Source organism: Rhipicephalus microplus, chromosome 1, assembly GCF_043290135.1.
Source record: "Rhipicephalus microplus isolate Deutch F79 chromosome 1, USDA_Rmic, whole genome shotgun sequence".
NCBI lineage: Eukaryota > Metazoa > Arthropoda > Arachnida > Ixodida > Ixodidae > Rhipicephalus > Rhipicephalus microplus.
The window spans coordinates 28774551-28801149 of record NC_134700.1 but is presented as its reverse complement, the minus strand read 5'-3'; the positions used below and the strand labels follow the sequence as shown (position 1 = coordinate 28801149).

Here is a 26599-nt window from a genome sequence, read left to right as displayed (position 1 = left end):
AGCTACAAGCAGCGAAGCTCCCGCGTTTAACGATGATGATGATTACAATGGTTTTTGGGTATACAGGTGAAGATGATGAAGCAAACAGTCAGCGCTCACACTGTTTCCCCCCTTTCGGAAAAGAGGGCAGCAAGTTAAAGAGGGTGAAATGCCGAATATAGTCGAGATACATGAGCGACCTCGGTCCTGCGGTGACGACAATCAGGAGCCCCGCTCACAGGATCGACGCGATAGTATACATCAGATTTTTGTTCCAGCATGCTGTATGGACCGAGATATCTGTGAAGTAATTTTTCACAGAGCCTAGGTACAAAAACAGGGGCGAAACATTACCCGTCGTTTCACATCAATATCGACTTTCCTCTTGCCCTGAATTGTAGCGGTGTTGGCGCGGGAAATTTCACGGCAACGGGCGACGCGAGCAGCAAACTCTTCTGGTAGAGAAGATGGAGCAGAGGACGTGGACAAAAAGGTGGCGCCCAGAACAAAAGTCGGTGAATGGCCATACACAAAAAAAAAATGGGCTGTAATTTGTCATACGTTGTATGGCAGTATTGTATGCGAATGTGACAAAGAGAAGTATAGTGTCCCAGTTTTTGTGACCTTGTTGAATATACATGGAGGTCATATCGAACAAAACTCGATAAAATTGCTCTATTAGACCATTCATTTGCGGACGGTAGGCTAATGTGGTCTTGTGGATGGTGTTAAATGCCTGGAGAACTTCAGCAAGAACTTGGGAAAGAAATGACTTGCCACGATCACTAAGGAGCACATGCAGGGTGCCATGGCGCAAAATTATGGCACGCAGGATATCGGCAACTTCAGAGGTAATTGATAGATATGTGGGGTTTAACGTCCCAAAACCACCATATGATTATGAGAGACGCCATAGTGGAGGGCTCTGGAAATTTCGACCACCTGGTGTTCTTTAACGTGCATCCAAATCTGAGCACATGGGCCTACAACACTTCCGCCTCCATCGGAAATGCAGCTGCCGCAGCCAGGATTTGATCCCGTGACCTGCGGGTCAGTAGCCGAGTACCTTAGCCACTAGACCACCGCGGCAGGGCAACTTCAGAGGTAGCACCAGAGGGAAGAGCTGCTGTCTCCGCATATCAAGTAAGGTGGTCGACGGCAATAACAATCCAACGGTGACCGGCGGGAGTAAGATGAAATGGTTTGTATAAATCGATGCTCACGAATTCAAAGTATGATGAAACGACCGTTGTATTCTCCAACACAGGTGCGAGAGCCACAAGCAGCAAAGCTCGCACATCTAATGATGACGATGATTACAATGGTTTTTGGGCAGACACATGAAGATGATGAAGCAAACAGTCAGTGCTCACATTATATATATATATATATATATATATATATATATATATATCTGAAGGGCCTCTCAATGTCCATGTTGCCTGTCCTAGAGAGATGTCGAGCGAACGTACAAGTCTGTTGTCTTTGAACATCTGATATACATCCATCGGACCTACAGTGTACATTCGTGGACATTTGATAGATGTCCAGAATATCTGAAATATACGTCCCATCGTATGCCTACAGGATATCCATGGTTACTTGAGATAAAAAGAGTGCTAAGAAAATAGGCTAACTGGGGCTAACATGATTACAACTGGGCATAGACTCCAGGGTTAAAACATAAGTGTGCTGAATTATCACAAGTGAAATTAGTACAGTTTCACTTCACTGAATAGATCCCTGTTCACCATGCATGTTACACCTGCATCTCGAAATAATCTAAGAGATTTGACAGAATTGCGCTATCTCCAACAGAGCACGTTAACATAAATTTGTAATAAGCAGTCACATAACATATTCGGTAAAAATTGGCCCCGTATCTGCATTTTAATCTGCAAATGTCGTCGAAAGACGATAGTCTTGCATGTGGAGAGAGTGAAAAAGACATTTCTTTGACGTGCTGTGCAAGAAAATCGGTGAATAGTATTTTGGAGGCACAGAGTTAGAGTGTGTAGAGTGTGCAGCGGAGGTGAACGAGCGCATCGTCACGTCGAACGTGAGACATGAGCACCATCTGGCAGTTTTCTTAGAAAACAAAGCGCATGGCTCTGAGACGTGTGTGCGTGCCAATCTCAGAGGTGATAAGATGTAGAATGAAAGGCGATTGGTAGGTGCCACCACCGTCTCGTCTTAGCAAAGCGTTGGAAACACTCGCTTTTCCGTGCCAGCGTTGCATGGTCAGCGCAGCGTGATAAGCGCTATAGTCTTTAAAATTACTTATATATGCCTTTTCTAGTAAAAGACACACATACAGAATATATACGTATTGTTATGGTACCCCAGACATGCACAATAATTGCTTTTTAATTGACAATTGCACAAGCATGAACGCTCAATCTTGAGCAACATTGGTAGGCACTGCGGATGGGTCGGCTGTTTCAAGAACCCGATGCCGTTAAGACTGGACGAACAAACAAATTTACAAAGAGACAGAGAGACAGACCAAAATTTTTGCGTCTAAGGTATCGTCTTCAGTAAACAAAATGATACTACTGTATACACAACGATTTCAAAAATGTTGAGATGCCTGTTCACTTGGAACAGTCACCAGAGATTAGGTATTTGTATAGCTTGATTTGCATGAAATGCTGGTACAATCTACCGCTGCGTCACGAACAATGATGTTCACTTCACGTGGGAGCATTGCCGATAGCAACAATTCTAAAAGAAACACCAGAAAGTCGTGATAGTACACTCAGCGATGCGGCCCAAGTAATAATTAAATATACCCTTCGCCTCGATATATAGACAACTGGCCTCGCACGTCCTGTCTACCTGCCGGTAATCAATTGCAAGGAAAATTATTATACAAGGTAGCCAACTAAACTGGTACAGTGTAGACCACTTATAATGTGCCTGCTTATACAGTTAAACCTCTTTATAAGAGGCATTTCCATTCTTGTCTTTTATACAAGACGTCTCTTATAAGCAGGGTACTAGGTATGCATTTTTTTATTCGCTGTATTTTACTTTAGGCACATTGGTGTCTTTTATAACCATTTGTTTCTTACATCAGTGTATCTTATAAAGGGGTTCAACTGTAGCCGAGAACCAGTTACAATGCAGTCTTTTTTGACTCCCATTCACCCTCCCATAGAATCACATGTACACGCATACCACTTATTATGCAGTCCCTCAAGATGAGAGACCAGTTAGTATTATGTGGTTGGTGGAAAATGCTTGCCACAATCGCGGTAGTGAGTGTGCATCTGAAAGGATGCCCGTCGTGTGTGCCGCTGAGGAGTGAGCGATGAAGTCATTACGGAGAAGAAGGGGACGCGGGGTGAACGAATAAAGGGTGGAGAGAAAAAAAAAGGAAAAAAGCGCGCAGCATGCTGTGCAGGCTTGCAAAGTATTGGCGGCAGAGAAGCCTGTGAAAAAACACCGACGCATTAACGCTGCTAGCGTGGCCCCGGACGCGCACAGCGCAACATGGCATGTGCAATACTATCCTTATCAACTTTACTTAACAGCTTCCTGCCAGGATAAGCGTATTCATTATCGTGCTTGCTACAGATATCGCATTTGCTACCATAAATATAAACCTTTTACTGCTTTATGACGTGAGCTTTCGCCTTTGCGACCAGTGCGCAGTCTAGATTGACGGGATTTTGTCATCGATCTCTCAGCCACGAACGCAAACTTTGTATCACGCACGCTGTTCTTGGTTCAGTCCTTAAGTGCGGTCTTTTCGACAGCAGACCTTCATCTATTGAACAAACTTCCCGGAACAACATACTGAATGGCAGGTTAAGCCTTATCGGCAATGGGTTGCGCGGTCAATCGCGTGCTATCGAAGTTGTGGTTTCGTACAGAACAAAACTCTCTGCGCGGTGGCTGCACTTCAGGGAAAGGGATGAATATCGTTAAAGAGGGGTGGCACGTGTAGTGCTAAAATGATGCTTTGAGATTAGATTACAACGTTTTGAAAATGGGTGCTTGCCCGTAAAATCGAACTACTGGCGTTCTTCAGCCCATGAAATTTCGGACATGATTCAACACAGTTTCTGTGTAATGCGTAAAATTGAGGGGGTTTGAGAAGCAGTCTGTGAAATTCCGTCATGGTGCTTTTTTTTTGTTCGACACTCCTCCCCCCCTTTTCGTTCTCATTTTGCTGGCAAGGCGTGTCTTTGGACGTTCATTTTTTTTTTACAGCGAAAGCAGTTATGAGATCACTTTTCAGGTCACGTGCAGATGCTGTTGCCTGCTGCTGCCATATACGCCACCAGTGTCCGTAACCACATCACACAAAATTAGAATAAAAAAACTTGCAATAGTGACACGGTGGGGCTTGAACCCGGGTCCACTGGGTGCCAGCCCAGTATTCTATCACTGAGCTACACCGGTACTTGTGACTTGTTGTCAAACTTGCCTTAGGCAGGCTTGATGTCGGGAAAGCAATCACATCAATACGGCTTATAAAGTGTTTTACAACAGCGAAAGAACAGCCAGTCGTCGCACAATGCGAATAGCGTAAGGGGTGGGCCGTCTAATGCTCCTAACCATCACAAAAGCTTGTTCTTATTTCCCTATTAACTGTGGCGCATAACCACTTGAGTCATAATTCCTCATCATCGTCAGCCACTGCATGGACAGTTGGCACAAAATTTCTTGCAAGTGTTTAGCGGATACCACGCTTCTCAGAATCATGACGAATAATAGCATAGCGAATGCCGGCCTACTACCCAATAGTTTATTATTAAAGCCCTAGTGGGTACGAAGCAAGTGTGCTTGCAGTATTTTGAAAAAGCTCTGAAAGGCCGCTCTTCTAGCTTTCGCTGTGACTGTGCTGTGCCTAAAGCAAGGCCTGGTGTTTTTTTAACATTCCGAAATTTAAAAGGTTCTAAGCAGCACGCATCGCAAGCTTCGATTCTCGGAGACGTGTGGCTGTTGCTCAATTCGTTTTGCGCAGTTGCGGCCCTTGAAAAAAGTTGTTTCTGGTTATAATGCGGTACCGCTTATAGTGTACATAATCGCAACTCCCACGACTTACGTCACAGGCGGTCTATACTTACTTACAAGCATGTCAGCACCCCTGCTATGATGCTGCATGAAGACAGAATCTGACAACAATAATGAAGAATTTCCGCACATAACCTCAATGCACTTCACCTCAATAATTTTGGTAAAATGAAGCACCAAATCATTGCGAGAGAAACATGAAACTAAACAACACGGTGAGTAAGCAAGTACACGAGGAAAATAGACACAACAGCTGCAATGCTATTGTAGGGCGAGCGCATTCAAGATATCTTACGAGACTTGACACCGTACACGAGCACGAGGCTTGGCACATTAATAAAAACACTTTGCGTAGATACATGAATTACTCCAATACAAATAACCCTGGTGAAGAAACAACCTAAAAATCGTCCATGAACAACTCAACCTAATGATGTAGAGATGGTGGTGGCATTTTGAAATTGCGGCGTGATTATGCAATAGGTTTGGTGTATCTAAGCAAAAGCCTATTCTTGCTCTTCACACCCATCTAAATGCGGCTGCCATGGCGAGGCACAGAGTTCATCATCAGTGTTAGCAGCACGGCACAGAGCTGTTCATTTTCTCATATTAGATTACAACTGAGCGTGAGCACTGCTGCTAACTCAACTTAAAAAAAAAGTCAACTTTTTATTGTTTTATCAGAACCATTATTGGTTCTGTTACTGTCATTATTCTGCAGCTTGAGACAAGCAAAAAGCGAACGCAAGCAGCGGAACAGTCCACGAAGCAAGTGCATGTTATGTAGACACGCAGCAGCAAGCATCAAAGAGTGTGCCGCGATGTCGCCCAGACTTCCTGCCAGGTGGCACCACCCCGACTTCTCGGGGTTATTAACACAGGAACATTGTGAAGTAACAACTGTCCCAATTGTTGCTTCTTTATTCTTCTCAGGCCCAAGAAGACAATTCCAGATCAATTTATTTCAACTTCTTTATTTTGGTCTTGAGCATACAAAAAAAATCAAATGAACAATGCAATAAACTGGCAAAATTTAATGATTTACTGAAATTTGTCTAATTAATTGATATAGCCACTCACTACAGTTTTTAGAACACAGATTAGGCATAAAAATTGATTACAACTTTATTTAAAACAAATCAGCAGTGCTGTCACGTATACTAAAAAAAACTGCATAAAAATTTATTCAAGCTTTATAAAGACAAAAAGTCTTTGAAGGTACTGCATGGACATCTAAAAAATTACACAAGATGAGTACTTGCAAGTGCCAGGGAAACAAAGCAGTTAGGTTATTTACAACTGTGTTTTAGTGCCACACTTTTGTCCCAGTGATGCCTGGTTATTCTTTTTTTCCCGCTGTGATTGAACTTTGGAATGCGCTACCATGCATTGAGGTAAATGCAAGCAATTTTCGAAAAGCTGAAAAATAGTTGAGTGAGTATTTGACTCATTAAACTGCCATCTGATATACCGGTATGTTTGACTGGTTTGTACTTATTTGTTGTAACAACTTTCAACACAATACAGTAGAATTTCGATGATACAATCAAGGCTGATGTGAATTTCGCGATGATATGAATTTTAAGGTCGTTTTGAGTAGAACATCTTATATAAAATACTCCGTAATTCGATGTTAAACGAAGTGTCTCCCCAGCCACCGTGGATGATAAGAAAGTGAAATTGACTGCTGCAGGCAGGCGGCAGAACATGGCTTGTCTGTGGCAGGAGGGCTTGTTCATTCTTGGCCTCAAAGGGAGTGAATGTGGCAAAACTCACTGGAATTTTCCTCACTTTAGTGGCCGGAAAGATACAGCTCGAGGACAACGCTAAAAAACTTTGATCTGAGACCAATTTTCTCGCTATGCAACAGCAGACTGCCTTATTTGCTTCACGGCTTTGGCTACACCAGCTGCCGTAGCTCTCAAACCATGTGATGTAAACAACCAGCCGCTAAATCAACATGGTGACAAAAGCGTTGGCAGTGCATCGCGTCAGCGCTATCGCGAACTACCCGTGCAGCATGTGAAAGGTCATGGCCTTTATAAGGACAAGAGCTTGGTTTGGATTTCGATCGCTGAGAACACCGGAACTAGAGGAAGGTGCAGCCTCAACGAGCCGGCATGCCCTAATATGTCTTGCTTTTGCAATAAAGGCTGAATCTGTCACAATTGCTGCATCCGCTTCTGTCATTGCTGCTGGCATATTTTCCTAAACAACGTTTGCAAAAGTGTACACTGTTTCTTAGCATGCATAACCAAAACTTTTTTCGAAAAGTTAATTAGAGCACGAAAACTTGACACGATCACTCACACACGCACACACCCATGCATCAAACACACAGCGCTCACTTCCGACTGATTTATTCATAGCTCGACGGCTTGAATATATACAGGACGCATTGTGCGCACACACACCAAAGAAGGCCAACAGCATACATTATCAAAACGTACAGTTAATCAATGTCATAGCCTTAGAGCGATAAACTGAAGTTCGCTTGGTAACAACAAAATTGAAGGGGCGCTTACGCAGTGATCTTTATTTTTTTCAATGAAAAAGGCTTCTAACACTTCACGTGCAGTTTTTCTTGCGCTTCTTGCCCAGAATCTTCGTTTCAGAAAATCGTGCGTCACAACCACATGAGATGACATGCGCAACCAGGTGCACATACTTGTCATCTCTTTTCGTTAATTTTTGGGCGTGTTCCCTTAATCGGTCATTAATACACCGTTCGGTTTGGCCAATGTTCACTTTTCCGCAGGATAAGGGTATGGAGTACACAACCCCCATGAAACACTTAACAAAGGCCCTCTCATGTTTCTTCTGACAGCGGCGCTTCTTTTTATCGCACACACTTTGGCACAGTCTTCCAATTTTTTCTGGTGCGGAAAACACCATCGGTACGCCGTGCCTGGCCGCGACTTTCTTAAGGTTGTGCGAGACCTTATGGATATATGGCACAACTTGTGGCCTAATCCTTAAGGGCTGGGTAGCAGTCGTCGCTTCCCATGTTCCACGTTTAAACTTCTGCAGAAGTGATTCAGCAACGGCCGTAATGACCAATCGAGGGAACTCAGCAGCCTCTAGTCGGCTCACCTGATTAAGGAAACTAAGTTTCATGCTGTGTGGGCATGACCTTTTCAGCGCTGATTCTAAGCAAAGAGACGCAACGCCCCTCTTCACAATCTTTGAGTGGGCAGAATCGTACGGCAATGGCTGCTTCTCAACACGAGGATGATAAGACCAGCAAATATGCTCATCGTTCCACGTGAGGCATAAGTCTAAAAACTGCAGACAAGCTTCTTGAGGCAATTCGACAGTAAAGGAAAGCCCTTGTCCTAGTCTTATAAAAACGTTTAAAATAAAATCAGGGGATGTAAGGTCACCCTGTTTATCTAAAAGAATTAAAAAATTGTCAACGTACCTAAAAACCTTTAAAACCTTCCCCCCTTTAAAAGCATTGTCCAAGTCCCTATCTACATCCGCTAAAGAATATCGCAAAGGACTGGTGCGACACAGGAACCAATGCAGATTTCTTGCCGCTGAAGAAAGGGCTTTTCGTCAAACATAATAAAAGTTGCATTGAGATAAAATTCTAAAAGCGATAAACAATTGTCTACATTAACGCCCGCGTCATTGATAAAATCGACGTCACCATTCTCTTCTACGTAGGATTTTACAGAGGCTAGAAGCTTGTCATGCGGCATGGAATAATACAGATCTACAACATCCACTGAAAAGTCGTTGCCTGTGGTAACGCGAGACCGCAAAAAGTTGCACACATCACTTGAGCCCTTCGTACGGAAAGGGTCATTCACCATGAGATTCTTTAGCTTGCTCTGAAGAAATCTGCTAACGTTAATCTGCCAAGACCCTCCTTCACTAACAATAGTGCGAAAAGGTACATCCGGTTTGTGTGTCTTGGCCGAGAAAAAAACGTTCAGGTTGCTCCCCTTGCTGTTCTTTATGTTCTTGGCTAACATTGTAAGCCCAGCATTCTTGCAAAAATCAGCGAACTTAGACCTAACGCGAGTCGCTCCCAACTTAACCTTTTCGCATTATTGTTAGTGAAGGAGGGTCTTGGCAGATTAACGTTAGCAGATTTCTTCAGAGCAAACTAAAGAATCTCGTGGTGAATGACCCTTTCCGTACGAAGGGCTCAAGTGATGTGTGCGACTTTTTGCGGTCTCGCGTTACCACAGGCAACGCGTTTTCAGTGGATGTTGTAGATCTGTATTATTCCGTGCCGCATGACAAGCTTCTAGTCTCTGTAAAATCCTGCATAGAAGTGAATGGTGACGTCGATATTATCAATGACGTGGGCGTTAATGTAGACAATTTTTTATCCCTTTTAGAATTTTATCTCAATGCAACTTTTATTATGTTTGACGAAAAGCCCTTTCTTCAGCAGCAAGGAATCTGCATTGGTTCCTGTGTCGCACCGGTACTTTGCGATATTTTTTTAGCGGATGTAGAGAGGGACTTGGACAGTGCTTTTAAAGAGGGGAAGGTTTTAAAGGTTTTTAGGTACGTTGACAATTTTTTAATTTTTTTAGATAAAGAGGGTGACCTTACATCTCCTGATTTTATTTTAAGCGTTTTTATAAGACTAGGACGAGGGCTTTCCTTTACTGTCGAATTGCCTCAAGAAGCTTGTCTGCAGTTTTTAGACTTATGCCTCACGTGGAACGATGAGCATATTTGCTGGTCTTATCATCCTCGTGTTGAGAAGCAGCCGTTGCCGTACGATTCTGCCCACTCAAAGATTGTGAAGAGGGGCATTGCGTCTCTTTGCTTAGAATCAGCGCTAAAAAGGTCGTACCCACACAGCATGAAACTTCGTTTCCTTAATCAGGTGAGCCGACTAGAGGCTGCTGGGTTCCCTCGATCGGTCATTACGGCCGTTGCTGAATCACTTCTGCAGAAGTTCCAACATGGAACATGGGAAGCGATGACTGCTACCCAGCCCTTAAGGATCAGGCCACAAGTTGTGCCATATATCCATAAGGTCTCGCACAACCTTCAGAAAGTCGCGGCCAGGCACGGCGTACCGATGGCGTTTTCCGCACCAGAAAAAATTGGAAGACTGTGCCAAAGTGTGTGCGATAGAAAGAAGTGCGGCTGTCAGAAGATACATGAGAGGGCCTTTGTTAAGTGTTCCATGGGGGTTGTGTACTCCATACCCTTATCCTGCGGAAAAGTGAACATTGGCCAAACCGAACGGTGTATTAATGACCGATTAAGGGAACACGCCCAAAAATTAACGAAAATAGATGACAAGTATGCGCACCTGGTTGCGCATGTCATCTCGTGTGGTTGTGACTCACGATTTTCTAAAACCAAGATTCTGGGCAGAAGTGCAAGAAAAACTGCACGTGAAGTGTTAGAAGCCTTTTTCATTGAAAAAAATAAAGATCGCTGTGTAAGCACCCCTTCAATTTCGTTGTTACCAAGCGAACTTCAGTTTATCGCTCTAAGGCTATGACATTGATTAACTGTACGTTTTGATAATGTATGCAGTTGGCCTTCTTTGGTGTGTGTGCGCACAATGTGTCCTGTATATATTCAAGCCTTCGAGCTATGAATAAATCAGTTGGCAGTGAGCGCTGTGTGTTTGATGCATGGGTGTGTGCGTGTGTGAGTTATCGTGCCAAGTTTTCGCACTCTAATTAACTTTTCGAAATGCTCTACCAACTAGCCCAACGACAAGTTCTCTTATAACCAAAACTCTCTACGAAGTTCAATGCTCAGGAAACAGACAAAATGGAATGAATTCTCAAGCAGCGATAACAGCGGCAGCGGTGCCATGTACGAGGGGCACAACAAATGTGAATATGTTCGACGGGCACGGACAGGGTTTTTTGGCCATGTGGGCAATGTCGCTTGAATTTCTTCAATGTGGTTTCTCCAGGACTCATTTTTTTCGTGTCGACTTCACGGGGAGGTTTTCCTACGGCGAAGTGAATGAATTTTCAATGAGTATGGCCGCTTTCGCTCCCTTTGATGTCAAGTGTGAACGCGTCGCACCAGCAACACGAGTGAACTACAGCACTTTTTGAGAGACGGTGAAGGCAGGTAAGTTCAAAAGAACACGATGGACTTTTTCAGCAAGAAGTTGTTGTCAATGAAGTTCTTTTTCATCTTCAATATCAGTTGTAATTTGTTTTTGGTTCATAAGAACTTGGGATGATACAAATATTTTGCGTGCTCCCTTTAATTTGGTATCAAGATTCTACTGTATTATGAAATAAATAAATAAAATAAAAACGCCATTTTCAAACCAGCTGTGCATCACAGGTTTGCTTCAGGATTAACTGTGCTTGCTCGAAGCAGTGACCCCAATGACCCCTTCACAGGGACTGACGAAGTTATGTTTGAGCAGTGCGATACTTTTGCAAATGCAGCCGCTGCAGTGAACGAAGTTACCTTTGTGAACTCTGCAACTTCATCACAAAGTTTGAGAGAAAGCACAATATGGACAAACTGCCTCCATCATGAGATAAACACATGTGCATGGGGCAACCATGTCCTGGAGGGCAAGTACAGTGCACCGCAATTACAGAGACGATGACCTCAAAAGCACACACTTCGTGCACATCCCGTCTTCTCGATAGTGATAACGAGAACATGTGGAAATGCCACTGAGCTCCGAATACCACCAACAGGAAATGATGTGTATAAATAGCTCATTGTCACAGCACTGAAGAATTTATGCTTTGGGGCCGATTTGCTTAGTGCCGCAAGGCTGCGGAGCAAGGGTCGTGGGTTTGATTCACGGTGATGAAACTTGTTCTTCGATTTTTTTTTCTTCGTCACCTGTTAGTGTACATTTTACAATGTCATATCTGCAATAAAAATACGACAGTGGTCTTAGTGAACCTTGGCATAAAACACTTGTGTGTTGAAAATAAAAGCTAAGAGAGCTCCAGCACAGATGAGAGACAACTACACATTGCTACCCTTGGAGATGGTGCGACAAACAATGTCATCCCAGTCAACATGATGCAGAGGTGGAGAACTAGCAAGGAATAGTAAACAAGGCTTGCAGAAGATGGCATAGCAAGATAATTAAATATAGGTGTTTTGCCGAGCACTACTAGCTTGTGCCGCACGTCTCTTTCATGTAAACGACAAAGTTAGCACGAGCTGGCAGTCATGTACTTTGAAAAAAGGCAAGATGCTGCCACTCATTGCACACTTTTTGCTAAAGTACAGTTCGAAGCACCACACTGGATACATGCATCATGCAAACCAAGGGTTTTGGGTGAGACAGAAGTGCAGCTTCGTCTGTCGCAGGGTTTCATGGCAGTGCAGTTGCCGAGTCTTGGGGGTTCCAACAATGAGCACAAATAAAATTTCACAAGCTCATGAAACTGGCAGAGCTTGGTTATTGCCATTGACTTGGAGATCTCTATGATGGTTTTCACTTTGCTGGGCAGAGGACTGCTGTTCAAGTGATGTCCCAGAAAATCAAAGATATGATAGTCCGAACTCAGTTTCAGAAGTGTTCACAACAAAACTCATTTACTGACAGGTGCTCAAAAAGTTGGAGATATTGCACATTTTCCCGTGTGAGATGAGCTTGCCACAAGAAGGCTTATACCGATGATGTAAGCGAATGCATATGACAGACCATTTGTGACCATATCGATGAAACACTGCTATGTTTGTGAAACACTTTGAACATCAAGTGAATTAGTATTCGCCATCTTCTTCTGTTCGTAGAATTTCGAAAAGGCTCAGACTAAGCCCATTCTGGAGAACACTGTTGTGCCATGTAAAGCTGGTGTGAAGTTCTGAATGTTAGGCAGGAGCTAGCAGTCAGGAATGGTTTTTGCATTCACGGACTAGTAGTCGCAACAGAGCCTCTAGTCAACAGCTTTCTTGGAAGAAAAGGTCAAGCGGACATAGGCAGCAGTGAGACCAACATGCCAACATACAAGATGCCCACCTTTCCACCTTGGTGAGCAGTGAGACAATGGTTTTATTATTCCAACATCCAACGCGTTCAAACTCTGTCCCAGCAACTTGGAGCCCATCATGAGCAAGTAGCCATGGGAAAGCAAGAACAGGTAGACCAGCGGAAATGATGTAATGTCAGACATCACATTGTGCCAGTTTTGTTCAGCCAAGTGGTTGCTTGACACTTAGCATTCACAAAGAACCGCATAAAAATGGTCAGCGGCAACTGTAGGAGATCATGTCCAAAATAATAGAGAATGACAAAACGCACAAATGTAATAGTGATTAGCAGGCTTTGCTGTTCAACGTCAACCAGCGATACATGGTGGATTGAAAACTCAGCACCATTGAGGATCGAATGTTCATCAGTGACAAGCAAACTCAACACACTGCATGACATAAGCCAACATTCTGAGTGAGCAACTGGGATTTGAATACAGAGACCTTGCTCCCATTGAAAGTTGGAAGGTAGATGCAGCCGGAATGATGTTGACCTCTACACCAGTGTCCATCAGGTACTGCTGGCATGCGGTTATGTTCATGATGTGAGATAGACAACGCTCTTGTTGAACTTAGCCAGTCGTTGCCGTGAAAGATCAGCCTGCTTGTTTCTTTGCGGCGCATGCAGTAGTGTGCTAGACCAGGAGCACTGTTCTTGAGCATACTGCAGAGTGCTTGAATTTCTGGGAGTAAAGACACTCCAGAGGACAGACTAGTTGTTCCAAGTGAATGCAAAGTGAATGCAAAGAAGGCCACATTAACACTGAGAATACTTTGGTGTAAACCTTGATAATGAAAAATTACTACAGTAAAAATCATTAATTTGGCAGCCATTATTTCAGTAAATTAAATGACTGACGATTTCTCTGGTTCTAGCATGTATATGTATTATTTAAAGGTATCAAACACTCATTTCAAAACATAATTTAGCTGCGAATCAAAACACACAGGAAAGAGAGGAACACGAAGAAGGCACGATCAGTCGTCCCGTTTTCGTGTTCCTTCCTTTTGTGCATGTTTTGATTCGTGGCTAAATTATGTCTTCAAACAAATACCAACTAGGCGTGCATACAGTCTTGTTCAAACACTCTTTATTTGGTCGTTTTGGCTAAAACACTGTTATATTGACCAAAGCACGTCAATCAACGCCACAAACGAAAGACTGAAAACTATGTTTGTGAAAAACTGAAATAGCCCTAGGTCCTCAGAAAAGCATGGCAACCATCTGCCATCTCCTTCCAATCATATTGTTGGCAACCAAGACTTCGCAAGTTGCAGCAAACTTGTTTCATTGTCGATTTTACTCAGGGCACGTGAATCGCATGGGATCTATTTGTGATCACATCAACAGCAATCGGGGTCAAAGCTGCAAGAACCAGCACTTTCGTCTTTTGATACATGCCTACAGAGCTGTGTAGTCACCATTTGACATCATGCACTAGGGATCAAGGTTTATTCAGTCGCAGATGTGGTGCGCAGCAGTTTCGTTTCAACTCTGGACGTGGGCCACTCACGTGCCTTTAGAACTACATGGAACCTACGATCATGGCTCTAGTGGCCGCAGTTTTGTCCACAGTAAATGCAGCCCTCTGCAGCTTCGTTCTGACTTTGGGCAATACGCACGCAATGGTGGAAGCTGCTGAAGATTAAGAGCTTTAGCTGCTGTCTGCACGCTCACTTGCTCTACATTGTTATGAATGAACACGTTGCTGGGAATTTTTTCAGAGAATAAATTACTGTTATATATGCATTGTGATATTGGCGGCAGTGCTACATAAGAAGTAGGCTTGTGAATATTTTTGCATGCTTGGAACATTAAAAAAAAATAGTACAGTATTTCAATTCGCTTCGAGACAAATTTAAATTATTGCAAATAAATAAATCAACAGGTAAAATACCTATTTGAATGTAGTATATTATACTAATTTGCATGTAACCACTTGTAAAGGTGGGTTTGCTGCAGTGAAGGAGTGATTGATTTGTGGAGTTTAACGTCCCAAAACCACCATTTGATTATGAGAGACGCCGTAGTGGAGGGCTCCGGAAATTTCGACCACCTGGGGTTCTTTAACGTGCACCCAAATCTGAGTACACGGGCCTACAACATTTCCGCCTCCATCGGAAATGCAGCCGCCGCAGCCGGGAATCGAACCCGCGACCCGCGGGTCAGTGAAGGAGTGCTAAGCCATGAAAACTCAAATGCAAAAAAAAAATCTGCACAGCAGCAAAGCCCCACTTGAGGCATAGATGAACGTATATTACCTTCACATTAATTCTGCAAGTGTAAAAGCTTGTTATACCATCTTATATGCTTTAAGTATAGTAAATTTAAAAATGTAACCAATTTTACAAGTTCTCACTTGCGTTCTACCGAAAGTCAAATCCTGCTACTAGTCAAAGTTGTTTACACTTCCTTAGAAGCAAAAGGAATATAATTTGTGCAGCCCTTGTTTCAATTATTATTTTTTTTTCAAATGCTGTCAGGTTAGTTATCGCATAATAAATACGTATTTACCCGAATCTAGGCCGACCAGGATTCTAAGTTGACCCCCGAAAAGCCTGTAGCCCACAAAAAAAAAAAAACTTACCTTGAATGTAGGCTGAAAAGAACAGCGAAGAAAAAAATAACATTTTTTGAACTTGGAGATGAAACAAAGCAGTTTGTTCATGATCCAAATAACTCGAGAAACATACAGCTGCAAGTCCTGTTACGTGTGTTTCTTTGCAGTCATTTTTTTCGCGCTGCTTCTAGTTTCATCATAAAGATGCCGTGCTTCCCGATGCCCCCCTCATTCCAAGTTGTCATCGCTGCTTCTCTCTTCGGTGACTTCTCTGACCCTGTCTTCAAACTGTGCACAATCTTTGGTGCCATGAAACAAACACATTGGATCGATATGCTGGCACTTTTTTAAAGAGCGCACAAGTTCCCGATTTGTCCCACACTGCAGCCCCTCCAGCAACACTCCACTCCAAAGTTCTTCCCAGCTTGAATGTTGGACGAAGAATTGGTGGCAAAGACAATGCTCCTTTAACAAGTGGCACTATAATGACATTGCCTGTTTGGCCCCACTGAGCTACACCGCATACAGACAACTCGAGGCATGACTCATAACGACGAACGCTCGCCTCAACACTCGCCACAATGATAAAAATAGAGCCCTCACGTGTGTACTTACGCAAGGTTTTGGCTTGACTACCAACAGCAGTAATGCCGTCTAGGTGGCGCTTGTAGTGCACCACTTTTCCTAATGAAAAATGAGGCGTCTTTCAAAATCCTCAAATTCAAGCCGACCTTGGAGTTTGATGCAAAGAAACTTGAAAAAAACTATCGGCCTAAATTCGAATAAATACGGTATGTCTATTTTTCTTTATAATATGTGACATATACTGTTTGAATTCGATTCCAAATTATTTGATCAAAATCACCATTAGCTTCGAACCTAAAATTCACTATTCGCACAAGCCTAATAGTAAAAGCTCACTAACCTGGAACTCACGGGACCAGTGAACATGCCCAAGTTAACCAAATTCCGAATTATCAAATGAACCATCAGAACAAAAGGAAAATGTACTGGGCACAGACAAACCTTTCTTTCATGAAAAACTCGTCATCAGAATTAGTGCAAGAACGATCTTCTTTAACCCCATGTGGTGGTGGTGTGCATGCTCACTGTCGCGATGAACTGATGCAAAACTCCGCAAGGGCAGCTACAGCTTCGGCGGCCTCCTGCACGCGTGATGTCGCTTCGGCTAATCTTGAATGTCATCATCGGAAAAGTGATTGTCATTCTCTTCAAGCACTTCCGATAATATATCATCATCAATCAGCAAGCCAGTAACATCCACATCATTATCAACGCACACAAACACAGCCTGGAAAGGTAACGACGGCTTCTATGTCAAAGCGCCAACTCAACCAAGAGTCAACTCTTCTGATATACCCGAGATGCACACACTATGCCCGAAGTCACAACACAAAAAAATCCGCAGCGTAGGCGTCGCGGGCCACTGGGGTCGTTGCGGCAGCGCAAACTGTCCTGTGCGGTACCTTTCGCAGACACTGGGTGCACCGGCGGCCCAAGCGCTTCCGCCGAGTGGTGACCAGCGCCACCTGGCCGTTTCCCCCCTCATTTACTATCATCGTGATCATATTCTGCTGCTGTTTGTTCGGTTTCTCCAAAACTTCGTTTTGCCACTGTCGGTTACGGCGGGGGAGCCGCGACTTCATCCTTTCGGTAACCGGAATAGGTTACTGAAAGCATGAAGCCTCGATAGCCCTCTCTGAAATCGTCCGAGTTAACCGGTGTGCATCTCAATCCCTCAGAATTAATCAGCATTTGACAGCATTGAAATATACACAGTTTTGCCGGGACTGTGCCACGTGTGCGAGTTAACCGAATATCTGAGTTAACGAGATTCGGATAAACAAGCTTTTCCTATAATAAGGAATGAGTTCAGGGCACTTTTTGGCTTAAGATGAGGGGGTTCAAGTAGTGGTCACATTATGAACAAGTCGTGAATGACAAAATTTGCAGCTTTTACACTGCTGCTATGCAAAATAAGCACTATATTTACATATTCACCAAGAAAATAAAACCCCACTGACGTAACAGACCCATAACTGTTTTTTTATACTTCTGATCATCCAGAATTCAGACATTTTCTTCCAACCTGTGGAATCTTGACATACGACCTTTTTACAGTATCATCATAGTTTCAGAGTTGATGCGAGGGGAATAAAATTGCTTCTATGTTGGCTGACACCAATTCGAACTGTCCTTCACATTATCGAAACTTCCCCTACAATGCTAACAATGCCACAAACTATTTCTTGCTTCCAATCAATAAAACACTTGCCTTGGCAAATACCGTGAAGATATCAGCGATGCCACCATTGCTGATCCAGATTTTGCCACCATTGAGAACGTAGTGTTTTCCATCTGGCGAGAGTTCAGCTCGGGTCTTGATAGACTGCACAAAGAGAGCGCTCTCAGTTGTAATTGACATCGCCAGTAGAGCTAGAGAAGACTGACCATGGCGTCTGATCCACTGTCGGGCTCGGTGAGACAGTAGGCAGCCAGCTGCTCGCCAGCTGCCAGGCCAGGCAGGTACCTGCGCTTCTGCTCATCGGTGCCAAACAAGAGGATGCCTTTGAAGCCGATAGACTGAAACAAAAGAAACTAAATGACAGCTATGCAGTGGCACATTTCAAGGCATAAACAATGCTTTTGTGGTGCTAGTAATTATATTGACACCCCAGGGGCGTTTCTCCTACTGAAGCCCTAATCAGCAAGATTGCCCAGTGTTTTGCACGTTCTATGTGCTAATGACATTGTGGAAGCCTGCTGACAGTAGCTGCTCAAGCTGAAATCAAATACATATAAGCCGTAGCCATACTCCACTGGAGCGGTAGCATGGCCAAACGTCAATCTAGTCATGAGCACTGTACTGAGTTCAGGTTGATTGATTGATTGATATGTGGGGTTTAACGTCCCAAAACCACCATATGATTATGAGAGACGCCGTAGTGGAGGGCTCCGGAAATTTAGACCACCTGGGGTTCTTTAACGTGCACCCAAACCTGAGCACACAGGCCTACAACATTTCCGCCTCCATCGGAAATGCAGCCGCCGCAGCCGGGATTCTAACCCGCGACCTGCGGGTCAGCAGCCGAGTACCTTAGCCACTAGACCACCGCGGCGGGGCGTACTAAGTTCAGGTAGCTCATACTTTTGTACATATTGTGCACTCATAGCGATTGGGAAGGCTTCAACTTGGGATGGTTGCTGAAGCGTTCTAATGTTATTGCGTTAGACAAAATGCAGACAAGACAAGTGGTGTGCAAACTTTCAACTGTTTATTTTTGCCAAAACATGTCAAAGATATGCAGTAAAATCTAGTTTTAGTGAACCTCCATATACTGATTTTTTTCAGATTAACAACTTTTTCGAAAAACCCCCTCCAAATGTCAGTGGTTCAATGAAAAAATATATCATTACTACTAATTTCAGAATACCGAGTGTTTTAGAATAAGTAATCAAATTTTATCCCCCTCAAATCTTCAACAATACTTGAGTGATTTTACAATGTTACTTGCGGCTGTAAAAATAATGCCCAGCTCCTTAGCTGCTGCTAACATCATCATCACAACAGCAGCGTATTTCTCTATAGATTTGGTATTTCTCCATCTGCCGACCTATTCAAACGTGCAATAGCACTATTATGATCATAATTGTCTGGAACTTGTTTTTCGCATCAGGCTTCACACCATTGCCTTTCGTTTTTGTTGGGTGGCTTGACCTGCACGCTGGTTTTTAGCCTTTTTGTTGGTAGTTGAACGTTCAAGACGAGCTTTAGAAGCAACACAAAAGGAGTGCTACGACAGTAAAAAATGCAACATGAGTGACCTATGAAATCAAGTCATCGATGATTGCCCGTGCATACTTCACTAACGCCTAAACACTGCGCACAGTGAAACGACGAAGCATGCACGTAATCTTAGCTGACGACTGATAAGATCCATACTATTTATCTTGATAAAAAAGCAGCGACAAGAGTAAAGACAACATTGAAAGAGCTCGCGTGTACCAATGTGAAGGATCGGTGTTTCACGCCGATACATCGCAGTACGCAAGAAGGATGCGCATGCTCAATAGTTCGTCTTTCAGCGGTCGAGCTGCCCACATCAGGATAGATCGTGCTCTTCCTCAAATAAATGTGCATTGGTTCCGCAATATTTCGTGTTTGGTTTCTTACACTTATTTGAGCATAATGCAGTCCTGAATGTATACACAGCACAGGTAAAAGACTCTCGTGTCTGTTTTTACGATTTTACACAAAATTTTTGTACTTTGACTTCAACGACTTTTTAAAATAACGAATGATCTTCAGCGGTTCCTTGACATTCGTTGTATTGAGATTTCACTGTACACAACACATTAATGAAAGCAAGTGAGCATGTGACGACATCACACTTAAGGAAGAAAGTCTACGAATTTATGAGCTTCATTGAGAATTTAGAATTCGAATGGTAAAAAATATACTTAAGTCTCATTACAGTTTATCTGCGAATCTGTGAGCCTGCACAGTTATTATAATGCTGTTTCTTTATTTGTATGAACATCATGTTTACTCTACAATGAGCATATTTTTTGTTCATTTTTTATGTGCTCATACTCTTTGCTCTGTACATATGGTCCCATTTTTTAAAATTCTTGTGTATTAATGTTAAACCCACTTGAGCATGCAGTATTATGAAATAAATTAAAATATGTAGAAGGTCATCTTCAAACCCTCCAGTTTTTCATGTGTTGTGTCAAGTAATCTAGCAGTTAATACAACTAAAGGCTGCCTCCCTGAGAGAAATAAAAGGACAACTCATGTGCTTGAGGGATTTTAACACCAAATATGCCTATATGACCTCACGTGCCCACTCAGAGCTGCAATGTATCAAATTCTGCTTTTTGATTAAACATGGGCTTACATCCACCCGCAGGTGGAACAGGGTATACATGGAGCAGGCAAAAGTGCCATTTGTAGCAGGCTCGCAGCAGCCAGATATGCCTTTTTGAGCAGTCAGGGAAAACATCCAGAGCAGATGTAGCCCATGGCACTGGTGAAACAACATTCCTCCAGTGCTGCGTTTTTTAAACACTAAACTAGATTCTGCTATGACCTCATTATTGCAATAGCAATCATATGACTTAAAGCACTGCACAGGCTCAGGCGTAGGCGTAATCCCAGCTAGGATGCACATGGCACTGACTACACTTGGCAGAGACAGTTGTGTCACCATGCTCCTTTATATAGCAGTATTAAAACAAAACATAGGCAATTTTTAAAATATATTTAGGCATATCCTTCGAAGACTATTTTGGCAATTTCGCCTCGTCAAAGAGAAAGCAGAGTATACAGCAAGATTAACAGAAAGCTGGTCTCAATGATGATGCTATTCATTTTTCTTTAATGTGGTTTACCACAATATCATTTTCAACATTCATAACTAGTACGCATACAAAAGTTTCCTCTAATTTTTGCATTCATTTTAGCTTGCATATGACGTTTGCCAAAAACAATCAAACTAGCATTACCAGATGAACCAGCTCTCTGGCAATCTTGCCACAGAGTACTCTGTTTTTTGTTTTACAAAGCGAATTTGTAAGAAACTTTATACCTTTTGCTCTGATTTAGCAAAAGAAAATCTACTTTGAGATTTGTATTTTACAATGAAGACTAATCATTCAATTTCATTCAGTTCACGCAACTAAAATAAGTTTTGAAAACCTTAGCCCCCTGCCTCCCCACAGACAACCAAGTCGAGAAGGCGCAGGGGATGTTACATTTAGTAGTTATGATGTAAATGTAAAGAAATTCAAGTGAATAAAAGGCAACCTCGCATTGCCGGTGACCAAACTTCCACCTTGAAATAATATGTCTAATGCTCTACCAATCTATATTTAGAGCACAAGACAACATCACAGAAATGAAGCCACAAAACACACGCAGTGCTCCAAGTGTCTTGAGTGCTTTGATCTTTGCGGTGTTGTCTTGTGCCGTAATTGTGGAAACTAGAAACACACTCTGTGGGGTCTCGGCGAGGCGAACGCGCGCACCGCCACGCCACGCTCTCGGAGTGAACGGACACAGTTGACACGATCGGTACCAAGCACACCACATACATACATTTATTAACTAATTTAGACGACGATATCGTCCGCCGAATGATACACCGATTTCAACTAACACGCTACCATACAAACAACATAACGCAGGGACACACTAAACACACAATAACATGATAAACCCACACTAACACACCCAACACACTAGCACATACCCAAAGCGGCGTCGCCAACGCCTGACCTTACACGCGGGACCCCGGCGCGAAGCCCGCGGTGCCGAGCACCGGGGACCCGCGCTACAGACAACCGTTCGCGGCAGCCGCCACGCGCAGAAAGGCTCGCTCGACGCTCGCCCACCACCAAGGCCCGCCTTCCGCCAGGGGCCACCACCGGCGCTGCCACTCTACCAACAGTGGTACTCAGAGCGAACACAACGCCATCTATCGCCCGGTGGTGGTCACCACCGAAATAACGCCCTGGGGCGAGACACGTGCGCCACGCGGCGCAGACAACTTTACAGGGGGGGTGTCAGCACCCCCACATTCCCCCAACCTTAAATCAAACCATACCCCGAAATCAAAAAATAGCTACACAAGCTTTAACAAAAAAATAATATCGCACGACCACAATGTCCTTGCACCACGACACCGCCGCCGGTCGACACTGCTGCACTGTCCGGCTAGACTTCACCTCAGTACCGGCCCCGCAACAGCAACGTTGCCATCGGCGCGACGATCTGTCGCTAGCGCCGACACATCTTCCAGTTGCGACCAGCACTCGCGAGGGCGCCGGACTGCAGGCAGTTGCGCAGGTCCCAGGCATCTCCATCGCCTGACCTCACGACCGCATTCCTGGCCAACGACGCTGACGATGTGCAGGACAGCCGGTCGTGGATGACATCCCTCCCGCTGAATACATCGACAAAAAACAAAACTCGAAAGAAACAAAGGAGCGCGGCCCAGAGGAGGGAGCTTCAGGCTTTGCGGCCACGTGGTACGGTGGTCAGTACTGCTAGCTAATACATCGGTGGCGGCCGAGACGCCCATCAAAATAAAAACAAAAATCACTTTTCCTAACTCGTGCTCACAAGAAAAAAAAAAGTGAGGGAAGCAGAGCGCAACACCTCAACGCTACGATCCACCTAGTTGTGCCACGTGCGACAGGCGGCTGCGCAGAGCCTTAGGCCTAATGAGTCGCTCGGCAACAACCGGCATCCACCCAGCACCCAGCCTAGGCGCAGGAGAGGCAGCCGCGAGGAGATGTCCACTCTGTGAGGTGGCCCTATCGCTCGCCGCACACAGCAGCTTACCGAGCGATCGGCGTCCACCGCCCCGGGCGGTGTCACGACGCCCCGGCGTCGAGCCGCAATACAAGTCAGCAACGACGCCCGGCTCCCTGAGCCCAAAGAGATAGAAGAAGCTATTTACAGAAAATCGGACCACCCACGAGGCTTCCGTACTCACTCGCTTCGGGCCTGGCCTACAAGCCACGTGCTCTAGGCCTTGCTCACCCCAGGATGCGGACCGCATGGCTCTCGTCCTAATTCAACAACGTTTTTGAAAACTAACAACAAAAAATAAGAACACTTGCGAGCAAAAAAAAAAAAGAAAGTCAACCTGCCGACAAATTGAAACACGTTACAAAACCAATCCCCTCGCTTCTCAACAAAGCACACCACCGACGCTAGCAAAGAAGTCCCCCCTAGGCCTACTCTACTCCGGCTCTAACAAAATCCCTGTACCGAACCGCAAGAACTGTCGTCCGACACTCCAAGAGCTCCACGTTGGGCAGCCAGTGTGGGGTCTCGGCGAGTGTGGGGTCTCGGCGAGGCGAACGCGCGCACCGCCACGCCACGCTTTCGGAGTGAACGGACACAGTTGACACGATCGGTACCAAGCACACCACATACATACATTTATTAACTAATTTAGACGACGATATCGTCCGCCGAATGATACACCAATTTCAACTAACACGCTACCATACAAACAACATAACGCAGGGACACACTAAACACACAATAACATGATAAACCCACACTAACACACCCAACACACTAGCACATACCCAAAGCGGCGTCGCCAACGCCTGACCTTACACGCGGGACCCCGGCGCGAAGCCCGCGGTGCCGAGCACCGGGGACCCGCGCTACAGACAACCGTTCGCGGCAGCCGCCACGCGCAGAAAGGCTCGCTCGACGCTCGCCCACCACCAAGGCCCGCCTTCCGCCAGGGGCCACCACCGGCGCTGCCACTCTACCAACAGTGGTACTCAGAGCGAACACAACGCCATCTATCGCCCGGTGGTGGTCACCACCGAAATAACGCCCTGGGGCGAGACACGTGCGCCACGCGGCGCAGACAACTTTACAGGGGGGGTGTCAGCACCCCCACAACTCTCCCAACATACAGTATTTTATCTAGTCACATTATTAACCCACTCACCTAATGACCCCTCCCTCTGGTTTTTCAGAAAAGGAAAAGAAAAAATTTTAATGTATCTGTTCATTTTATTTCGGTGTGATAGCCACTGCTGTTGACATTTGAAACAATGTTAAATCAAGCCATTATATCCCAAAATATGACGCGCAAAAAGTCGAATTGCAACCATGCTGAACAGTTGCGAGCAGCGTGAGCATGGACAACGTCAATCAAAATTTATAAGTCTCACCATTTGCGGCAGAGCGCCATCTGTCGAATGCAGGAGAAACCTCCTTGCTTACAGAGCTATGCAAGCACAACAACATGACAACAAAGCAAAAAAACAAAGTGCACGGCCTCTAAAATTGTAGCCACCCGAATCGTTTCTACATTTTGTGCCCGCCATGTCGGAGGCCATGCAAAGTGCAACTACGTCGTCTGCGCATCGTGCACCCGCGACGTTTATACAACATGGCGTTTGCACACCGCCATCCAACGGTGCATTTTTGTTGTCGCATTTGTCGCAGTGATCTGCTGCGCAAGGCGCGTTCTGCCAGTATGCTCGATACACGGCTGGTTTTAAACTTAAAGTTGGTCGAGCATGCGCTAAAGTAGCTGGATCATGGAAACCGAGCGATTGGCCGAGGCTTTGGCATTGATCCGTGCGTGTCCGTTAGGGGAGAAAACAATAAGATTGATATGTAGGGTTTACGTCCCAAAACCTCCATATGATTATGAAAGACACTGTAGTGGAGGGCTCCAATATTTTCGACCACCTGCAGTTCTTCAACGTGCACTCAAATCTGAGCACACGGGCCTACAGAATTTTAGCCTCCATCGAAAATGCACCCACCACAGCCGGCATGCGATCCCGTGACCTGCGGGTCAGCTACCGAGTACCTTAGCCACTAGACCACCGTGGCGGGTAAAACAAGGAGAGTTTCGAGCTGCAAAAAAAGATTCATCCTGCGTTTCATGAGCCAAAACAAGCAAAAACGTAAAGCGAATTTTCGCTCTTATAATTCACATATTCTTTTTTCTCTTGCGTAATGAACCCTCCCCATAAATTGGAATCAAGTTTGAAAAAAAAAATTGGGCTCATTACGCGAATAAATACAATACTGCTTTGCGGAGCTCTACCACTTGAGCTATGGACAAAAGTTGTCCTCCTGCCCACTTTAATAGGTATAAGTTAAACCTGGGCATAAGGAAATTGATAAATTCCTGGAAAAATTCGTTATAAAGAGGATTTCGTTATATGCAGGTTCGGTATGAAAATTCAGAAAATAAACATGCAAATAAAACAAAAGGAAGACTGAAGGCAGAGCTAACTCAAAACACTCATTTTAAAGTAAAAAAAAACTACATTAGCATTGCGATAGCAATTATATGAACACTCTTGGTGGGTTTTTGCTGTCGCCGCCATGTTCCGTAACAAGTCCAAATTGATAACATGCCCCCCGCGCATCGTAACTTTCACGAGCGCGTAAAAGCGCGCGAGCCCTGCTGAAGCAGAGATCAAAGAAGTCGGCCCATCTTTACATCACCTGGAAAGTGCATAAGATAACATCTCCTGCGTGTTAGAACTGCCGTCGAATGCACAAATAGAAAGTAAACCACCCGTCTTGAACGATTATGAAACAATGCAGGGAGAGGGGGGAGGGGATCGCTCGAGTGGCAATAGTGAACTTGGATTTTAAGGGCGATGGCGATCGTAGGTGCGCTTGCTATCTCAGCGAGTATCAGTGCGGTTTCAACGCGAAGAGACTGCGTGAAAAGAGCACTTCTTTTTGGAGCAGCTGTATTTGCTCACACCAGCATTATGTAGGAGTTTTGTAGATCAGTGCCTAATCTAACATCCCCTCGGTGGTGACAACACGGTTGTTTGAAATTAGGAAAAGTCAAAGTTTCACCACAAGGGCGAAGCAATGAATGTGATAGCAACGACTTGGAATGTAACGCTGAGAACGGCAAGCAGATCGGAACATGCAGCACACTGCTTACGCACCAATGACGCACGAAGACAACATACACAGGACGAGAGCGAACTAACAACGTTTACCGCTCGAAACTTAACACACTGTTCAAACAAAAACCAGGCACGAAAGGTAATCACATTTACAGATATGAGAACTAACGAGTGTCCCAGTTGTTACTTTGCTGTGTTTGAAAAGTGCACTCTTTTCGCAAACGGTGCCTGTCCAGTGAGCGAAGTGATCCTTCTGCAACTGGAAACTATATGCAATCATTCTGGTCAAAGTCTAAGGTGCGCAATTTTCCTTACTGAAAGGTAAGCGCACCTGAACAAGCATTTAACGCCCCCCCCCCCAAACCCCTCATTCGCGGGGCAAAGTATGCGCGAGAGATAAGCGCAAGTCAACGCAACGTGACAAGCTGGGAGCCGAGCGCGGGCGGTTTTTTTTTCTTTCTTGAGTTTTCATTTATATAGATATGTATACATATACAGTGAATGGCGGCAACGGCAAAATAACCAGCCGAGGCTGTCCATATAGTTGCTATTGCAATAAAAAAAAAGCAAAGGTGAACGTTGTCAGGGGCCACACCATGCGTGCGCAGTGAAACTACGCATGCGCG

At 44.5% G+C, this 26599-nt stretch overlaps 1 protein-coding gene across 6 annotated transcripts in view; it reads right to left on the bottom strand.

Annotated features, from left to right (window-relative positions):
- Window positions 1-26599, bottom strand: part of LOC119178100 (very long-chain specific acyl-CoA dehydrogenase, mitochondrial-like) — a 236796-nt gene that overhangs the window by 147642 nt on the left and 62555 nt on the right. For all 6 annotated transcript variants that reach the window (XR_012894667.1, XR_012894668.1, XM_075891514.1 and 3 more), the window contains 2 exons: window positions 17997-18128; window positions 17821-17934 (listed from right to left, as the gene is read on the bottom strand). Coding sequence is in view for 4 of the 6 variants with exons in the window: in XM_075891514.1 (XP_075747629.1) it covers window positions 17821-17934; window positions 17997-18128 (246 nt within the window). In the remaining 2 variants the exon portion in view is untranslated. The remainder of the gene's footprint in view (window positions 1-17820; window positions 17935-17996; window positions 18129-26599) is intronic.